Genomic DNA, 8,869 nt, shown 5'->3' with positions numbered 1-8,869 from the left:
TCAAGAGTCCTGAGACCGGTTTGGCATTAACTGATGAATCTGAGGAGAAGACTACATAGATGAAAAGAGAAATTCAGCTACATGATGAATAAACAAAACACGGCCAACGGCAACAGAACGTTATCCGTCACGCTCACACATCAAAATGTTTCTCTCTGTGCCTTGAATTATAAATGCCTCATCGTTGATTGTTGGGACTTAATGTCTGTGCCACAGGAGTTGAGGATCACAATTTAATATGCAGGTCAGCTGCTACCATCGTTTTACGATTCTTGAGGATTTTTATAGCTCAAGGATTCTGGGAAACTCAGCCCCGCTCAGCCTGTAAAATATATCACCATATAAATGTGATGTTCTGAGAGCAGTTACAAGAAAAGAGATTTACAATAGCTAATAATTTATCATTTCAAGTTCATATTAAATACATTAAATATTAAAATACAAAATAGATGTATTAAATGAGAATGTAAATAAATGTATTCAAATATTTAAAATGTATTAAAATGTATTCATTTGTAAGTCTCTTTGGATAAAAGCGTCTTCTAAATGACTAAATGTAAATGTATTACGTATTCAGCATACAAATGTGTTCCAGCATGTTACATGATATGATACATTATGTATAGACTTACAATAACTTATCAGTTCATACTGTCAAATTCAAGGTTAATTATGAATACATATAACATTAAAATATAAATGTATTAAATTTAAATACATGTATTAAATGTATTTAAATATAAATGCTTTAAAACAAATCGTAATATAAAATAAGTGTAAATATATTGGCATGTGAATGTGATATTACTGTTTCACTTTACAAGATTTACAATAAATATCAATTCATATTGCCAAGTTAAAGGTTAAATAAAACATGACATTTTTATATGTGTATTGAATTTATTTAAATATTAATAAATGCTCTAAAACAAATATAAATATTTCTGTATGTAAATGTGATGTTCCTATTTCAAGTTCTTCTGTTCAAGAAAATATCTTTACAATAACTATCAATTCATAATGCAACGTTCAAGATAAAATACATCAAATATAAATTTAAAAATATGAATAACTGTCCAATTATTAAAATCTATTAAAATAAATAAATGTAAATGTAATTGTAAAACAAATTAATTAAAAATAATGGAAATGTATTGTTGTATAAATGTGATATTCCTGTGTGATGTTAGGTTTACAATTATTTGACTGATAATAATGATAATTTACAATAATTATCAACTAATGTAAATGTGTATATTATAAACAAGAAAAAAAAAAAACAATCTTAATAAGAGCTGAATCTGAATGTGTTGGGATGGAGCCTCTGGGTAACTCCAACCCCACCCCAAACCAACGTCCTCCCCTCTTGTATCCACACACAGAGCATCCTCACATCCAGTCTGCTGGCTCCAAGTCGGTATTGCTTCGGCCCTCCAAACACTTGTGTCTTACAGGAGGTAAACACGCACCAACAGTCCACACAAAAACTTCCCCTCTGCGGCATTAACAGCAGGCAGTATTGTGTGAGACCTGGCTCTGTCTGAAGAGCCAAAGTCCACCGCCTCCTCCTTCAATCAACATCTGAGCGCTGACAAATGGCAGTGGGCGGCCATTGCAACTCCAACACCTGCCATCTTTGGTTAGAATGGAGAATGAAGAAGCCCCTTTGTGTCCAACCACAGAGTACATACTTAAATACATGATGAAACATGGAATCAGATTTGCTGGAATTAGGTTTCAGATATTATGTACAAACCAGTGTTTTCTGAATACAGAATCACTGTGCTTTGTACATTAATGGGAGTCAGTTTAATCAGAGCACATACTAACAGACCAAGTGGAGTGGATGGATAAATGTTAACCAGAAAAAAAAGAGACAATAAACAGAATATCTAGAGATTAAATCAGATGTCTAATCAACTCTGGAGCCATAAAATCAGAATACTCATCTAGCAAAGACCTACCCAGACAAGATATTGAAATTAATCAAATTAAACAAATTGTTGTGGAATCCAGAATGACTGTGCAGCCCACAGTGTTAAAAGTGCACGAATGAATCACGGCAGAAAGAGGAAGCGATGTCTTATCTCATTGAAAAGGCATGGTAGTCTTTGATGCATCGGAAAACAACAAAGGGTTGCAGGGTTCGGCCCTTTAATTTCATTGAGACCATTCAATCAAGATCTATAGCAGCAAGTTCCCTTGATAATTCACAGTTGAAAAGCTTAGTTTGAAAGAAAGACACCTCTGAATGTTTATGAATTCACCGCTAGTGTTTTTCAAAGCTGTTACAATCTTCCTAATACACCTGATAACTTTAAGAGTCATAGTTGCATCCAGATCATATCAGACAAACTCCCTTTGAAGACGAGCAGCTTGACTAGAAACGGCAAAAATAGGTTTTAGATGACCTCACTGTTGTGTCTTTAAACCTACCCACAGCTCAGAACACTACTTAGATGGATTAAACCATGTGCCACTAACTAGCAATTTGGCGTTGAATGAAAAAGGGAAATCCTTTATTATCATTAAAAGGAGTCTTTAAATGATGTGCTCTGCTTTGAAACGATTTGCTTAAACATAACAATCACCAAAGAGACAGAGTAAATATGCATGATTATAGCTTGAGCTCCATTTCAAATGCCAACAAGAGAGGAATAACATTCCCGTGATAGAAACATACTTGACGTCAGGCTGAAAACGAGAAAAACTGGTTGCAAGTTGTGTGTCTTTGCCACAGGGTTCAGAAGTGCTTTCTGTTTTTACCTCTGACTGCTACCAGCGTTGTGTGCATTATTTGTTCTTACACAATTAAACCATTTATTAACCCAAAACCCATTCAAAAGGTTAAACTACTTGTGTGCTACACCGAAGATCTGGCTTTAGGAAAGTCCCGACAAGATAATGAAACCTTGATCTTTCTACTGGCCCAACAGTTAAGAAACATGATGTATGGATCTGGACGTGAATGTACTCCATATCATGTCATCCCAAGTGTGGTGGTTTCATTGAAATATGATGATGAGCAAGCAGCCCTCCCAGTTTCTTTCACCTCGGGGTGCTATGGACACCCTCACATGCTGAGAAAAAAGGAAAGAGACAGCAAAGAGGAAAAAAAAAAGACTGATAATGCTGGGAAAAAAAGCCAACGTCCCAGGATTGGAGCTTTCCCTGCCTGGAGCGGTGTAGATCATTAGGTGTCATCTAATCCCAAGCTCAGCTTTTACATAAAGGCAAAAACTCATTGGAAGGGAATAGAGGTCAGCATTGGACGGACCCACACACACCGTCCAGAGCAAGCCAAATGGTTAAACGAATGAATGAAGATGCAGAGGTGGGCATCATTGCACCTGTGTAGGATGCTTCAAAACTTAATCCTGAAATCCTCCACATTAACAAACGTTTTTTTCCATCCTGCAGGGTCAGCAAGGCTAGGAAATTTGCCAGGCTCAGAGAATGAGCTATTTTAGGCTGCCTGATGAGAAGTGGGAAGTGAAGATCTCACAGGCTGAGGCATCATGGGAGCAGGTCAGAGATGTGAACCGCTCAACTGACAAATGAATGCTCAGATATTGAGAAACACCATCAGGTTGGAGGTACAGGACAGCATCTGGCTTCTTTCCTTTGGACTGAAACCGGCAGAGGAATTCGTCCATCCATTCTTGCTCCAGAGAAATTCCACTTCCATCCCCCAGAGTTCCCATGCGCACACATACGTACACACATGCACAAGGAGATGACAAACAAAGGGAGAAAAAAAGAAAACACTTAAGAAAACAAATCTGAGCAGTGGAGCATGTGTCAAGCTGCTCCAACAGTAACGTTGTCCATACAAACTGGCAGCCTTCAATAAGTTACTGACGCATCCATCTCACTCTCGCTCAGACTGGGAGATGGTTGGATGACAAGAGGGAGACGGAGGAGAGCTTAGGCGTGTTGTGCGGCCAATTCCTGCCCGATGAAACGACGCAGGCGTTCCAGGTATTGGCTGTACAGTTCGATGTCGTTGTGTCCGGCTCCTTCCACCCACAGCGGCTCCACGGCTTTGGGGCAGCGCTCATACAGGGCCAGCCCATGGGAAAAATCTATCACCTCGTCCTCTGTCCCATGGATGATCAACACTGGAGACGTGATTTTAGACACTTTCTCAATGCTGAAACAGGGACACACAAATGAACACAGGGTTTTAGAAGAAACACGACTTCCCCAATACACACAGAAAAAAATTTGCATAAACACATTTCATTACACCAAATACACAAAATAATGTTCTTTTTAGCAACATCATATGACCCCTTTAATAGATTGAAAAGCTAATTTCACACTTGACATATATGATCAATGAAACACCATAAATTAATTTCAGCTCCAACTCATTTTTCAGTAGCGTGATAACAGCTCAAACTGTAGCTTTCCAGTAACAGGCTTTTCTAATTTATTTGTTGTATTTTATTTTTAATTTTTGAAGATGTCACTCAAATTTTGATGTTCACTTTTTATGCCAAATATTTTAAATGTACTGTATAATTCAACAGCTGAATACATAATCTGTAATAATAGAATATACACTACTTTTAAAATGTTTGGGTCAGCATTTTTTTTTTATGTAAGAAATTAATATTTTTATTCAGCAAGGGCCCATTTAAATTGATCAAAAGTGACAGTAAAAACACTTATAACAATAAAAAAAGAAATAGATAAATGCTGTTCTATTGAAAGAATGGTGTTTCCACAAAAATAAGCAGCACAACCGTTTTCAACATTGATAATTAAAAGAAATGTTTCTTGAGCAGCAAATCAGCATATTATAATGATTTCTGAAGGATCATGTGACACTGAAGACTGGAGTAATGGTTGAGGAAAATTCAGCTTTGCCATTACATGAATAAATGACATTTTACATTATATGAAATAGAAATATTTATTATTTTAAAATGTAATAATATTTCACAATATTACCATTTTTACTAATTTTGGTCAGCATCAAAAAAATTACATATGGACTACAAACTTTCGAACAGAACATACAAATACTTATAAATAATAACAACAATTACAAATTGTTATGTAGCTAACTACATTCAAGTGTGGTGCATGTGTTGTATACACGTGTGTATGAATGTGTGCCAGCAAACTAAACAGCTGCCTGCCAACTACACAGCATTTGTACGAGAACAGTGGTGGTTTTGAATGAAGCTGTATGGCGACCATGTGTTCTGCTACACTGGCACTGAGTGACACCGCCCACTGAGCGTAGCCAACCTCCCTCTGAGCTCCACTATATCGCTGTCACAGCTGACATGCAACAATGAAAATGATTGTAATGAAACTTGAAGAATAATAACTCTTATTCCCTTTAATCAAGAGCTGAAGGTCTAATTTTAAGATTGAAAAATGCTTTGCATCTATATATTTCAATGTGTGATAGTCAGACGCATTTTGTGTCGAAACAAGAAGCTCAGTATAATCTCTGGCAGCAATCCACATCACAACACACTCTGTTTGCTCTCGCCAAAACCAAAACCCAGTGAATCGCTCATAAATAGCTGCAATCTGTGCTGGCCATGACAAGGCAAATCATCAGCTCATAAACAAACCGCAATGATGATGCCCTGTCAATCCTCCAGTATAATGGAAGCAACACACAAATAACTGAGCACAAAGAGGAACCCAAAGTTTTTGGTACTCACTTGGGAAATGCGTCAAAGCAGTAAGTCTTCTTAGTGTCGGGGAAGGCCACCCTCATGCCAGAGGTGAGGGGGGAGTGGAGAATCACAGCTGCACACTCGTATCGTGATGCCAGGTCTACTGTAGGCACCGTGCCAATGCTCTGTCCATACAGGATAATATTCTCTGGGCTGATGCCATATCTGTTTGAAAGAGAGGAATCAAAAGCCAATTAAATGTAATATAATGAACAAATAACTGTCTCATGTCAATGTGATTTACAGCCTATTCACACCAAGACCAGTATGAATTGCAGATTGCTGGGAAAAAAAATTGTGCCAGAACTATTCACACAGAGTGCAATGTGAATTTTCATCAGCCTTTGAAAATATTCAGAGTCCAGAATTAAAGAAAATTGTGCTCTGTTCGATTCTGGTTTGTATTCCACTTAATGGTTTCTTACTGATCCTATTAAGGATTCTTTTAGCACTTTTAAAGGGGTCATATGATGCGATTTCAAGTTTTCCTTTCTCTTTGGAGTGTTACAAGCTGTTTGTGAATAGATAAGATCCCTAAAGTTGCGAAGACTAAAGTCTCAAACCCAAAAAGATAATTCTTTATAAAAGTTAAGACTCGTCCACGCCCTCCTAAAACACCTTGTTTAAACACGGCCCCACGTCTACGTCACTTTGTGTCCAATCAGAGCACACCTCGCTTTTCAGACCGATGAACTTTGTAAACGTTTCAGAAAGGCGGGGCATAGAGGAGAAACAATAATGTACAGTATGTGGAAAATAATGTGTTTTTTGAACCTTAAACCGCATAAACACATTTCATTACACCAAATACACAAAATAATGTTCTTTTTTAGCAACGTCATATGACCCCTTTAAGAAAGGCTTATATAGGCTAACAAACAAAAATGTTATTTTAGGTTACAAACATTTATTTTACACATAAATCTATAAATCTATAAAAAATCTTATAAATATCTTTATACTATCACTAGTTATCAATCTGCATAATAAAACTATTTAAAAAAGTTTTACTGATTTAAATTTTTAACAGTTGCTTAGATCATACAATAAGATGCAACACTGTAAACCTTGAACTCTACTACAGTCATGCCGTTGTTTTGGTTGTGCCTTGGTATTGATTTCATGTCTCACCGTGAGCGTAGAGCCTGCCACGCTGCGTCTATGTCTGCATACAAATTCTTTTCCGAGGGCTTCCCTGTGCTGACCCCGTAGCCGGAGTAATCATAAGAGAATATGTTACAGTTGATGCGAGTGCCCAGGCCGATATAGAAGCTGCTCATCTGGCCTAGATCCACTGCGTTACCATGGGAGAACAGGACAGTGAACCTGAGGAGAGAGACAGACAAAAGGGATGATGGGATTTGCAGTACAAAGTCACTCTCTAGTACACTCATTATACTATTTCAAGGTCTGACTCAACATCTAAGTCAAGACGGATCCACAAAGAGACTTAATAACCTATAATTTCACTCGCTGAATCACTGGGCATGTAGGCGCATTTGCAGTGAGCCTGAGCCCGATACGCCGCAGGGAACAGTTTCATAACTAACACGGGTGTGTGTGTGTAGAATCATAAAAAAAAACCTGGCATGGTATATCAAACAGTATTATTTTAGTATCACTTCTTATATAGTATTATTAAAATAATAATAGTATTATTTTAATATTTGTGTGTTTTCAGTTTTCATTTTATTTGTAGTTTTAGTAATTTATTAAGTGCTTTTGTACTCTCCTTTTGTACTCTTTTGTACTCTCCATTTTAATTTATTTCATTAATTTTTATTTTATTTCAGTTAGAGGCCAGGATGTTTTTTTTTTTTTTGTTGTTTTTCCATCAAATATTTATATTTGATATAATTTCAGCTTTATTAAAGAAAAAAAAAAAAAACATTTTTAATAAAAATATGATATAAAAGCCAGACTTCCAAAAACATATTAACAGGTAATTGGTGTAGTGAAGACATTCACAGTACATACCACAACAAAAAACAACTGTACTCATCCTTTGAAAATCGAAGAGGAAATAAAGCAACAAAGGAACAAGTGAGAATAACAGTGAGAATAAAGTGGCGCGTGATAAAGAAAGAATGTGTCCAGGAAGGAGTGGCTTCTGGGTAAAGATAGCAGACAAACTCAGAGAGGGAAGCAGGAAATGGGACAAAGGAAAATGGAAAAATAATGAAGGAATGTAAATGATCCATGGGAGGAAAAGGGGGGTCCATCAGAGGATACGTGACATTTTGAGTTCAACATATATTATTGTAAAAAAAAAAAAACTCCTCTAATCACAACTCATCCAAAAATGCATCCATCCTACCTGGCAGAGGGGGCACAGCGGATATACATGCAGCCCACTCTGTTCCCCCTACTAGATCGAGTCAGGAACACTTCTGTGGCATCCAGATCCTGTTGGCAATACTGGAATTCTGCCCGCTCTGTGAGGTGGAGCTTCCAGCGCCCCTCCCCTAGAGCATTCCCCCCCCCTACCGAACTCCCGCCACCGCCACCTCCTCCCCGGGACCGGAGGCTTGACGTCCCCGTAGGTCCGGCCGGTACCGGCCCGGCCTCCAGATCGGGCAGGAGGGCATAGGTAGGTTCAGGGGGCAGGAAGGCAAGCTTGGCAGCGATACGGCTGGGGCAGGGGGGGCAACAGAACAGGCAACACAACTCACTCACAGAAAGGCCATTCATTGTCAGCTGCAAGAGAGATGACAGGAGATTGTGGTCAATACATATTTAACAAAACATTTTATGTATTTTTCTACTTACATTACTTCAGTTTCAACAGGACTCTGTAGTAAGTATATTATATTTGGAGTAATAACAATAAATTCCATAATATATTATTATTATTATTATTAAATGACACCGCTGGTCATGTGATCTCAACATGGCGGCACCCATGAGGGGGTGACCCTCTCAACATACAATAAAACAGCCTTTTCTAGAATACTGATATGATCTCATGTGAATGTACATAATTTTAAGGATATTTCTCCGATAATTTTTTCTGTTTAAACTTTTTCTTTTAAACAAAATACTTACATATAATAAATAACTAATTTAACATCTAATCTACTGGGCAATCACTTTAAAAACAATACTACATTCAGGCTCCTTTTCAGAAACAAAAATAAGACAGAGCTCTTTATATATATATATAT

General features: G+C 37.4%; 1 protein-coding gene across 1 annotated transcript in view; it reads right to left on the bottom strand.

The window, feature by feature from the left end:
- Positions 1 to 2,564: 2,564 nt before the first annotated feature.
- Positions 2,565 to 8,869, bottom strand: part of LOC107717562 (protein ABHD17A-like) — a 7,560-nt gene continuing 1,255 nt past the window's right edge. Inside the window, exons 2-5 of the mRNA XM_016524348.1 lie at positions 8,023 to 8,402; positions 6,837 to 7,031; positions 5,691 to 5,870; positions 2,565 to 4,153 (exon numbers count right to left, since the gene is read on the bottom strand). Of these exons, the coding sequence (XP_016379834.1) occupies positions 3,928 to 4,153; positions 5,691 to 5,870; positions 6,837 to 7,031; positions 8,023 to 8,396 (975 nt within the window). The 5' untranslated portion in view covers positions 8,397 to 8,402 and the 3' untranslated portion in view covers positions 2,565 to 3,927. The remainder of the gene's footprint in view (positions 4,154 to 5,690; positions 5,871 to 6,836; positions 7,032 to 8,022; positions 8,403 to 8,869) is intronic.

The sequence above is a fragment of the Sinocyclocheilus rhinocerous genome, unplaced genomic scaffold (assembly GCF_001515625.1).
Source record: "Sinocyclocheilus rhinocerous isolate Xijiao unplaced genomic scaffold, SAMN03320098_v1.1 scaffold813, whole genome shotgun sequence".
Classification (NCBI taxonomy): Eukaryota; Metazoa; Chordata; class Actinopteri; order Cypriniformes; family Cyprinidae; genus Sinocyclocheilus; species Sinocyclocheilus rhinocerous.
Note: the sequence above shows the minus strand (reverse complement) of the source record. Positions and strands in the feature narration are given on the sequence as shown.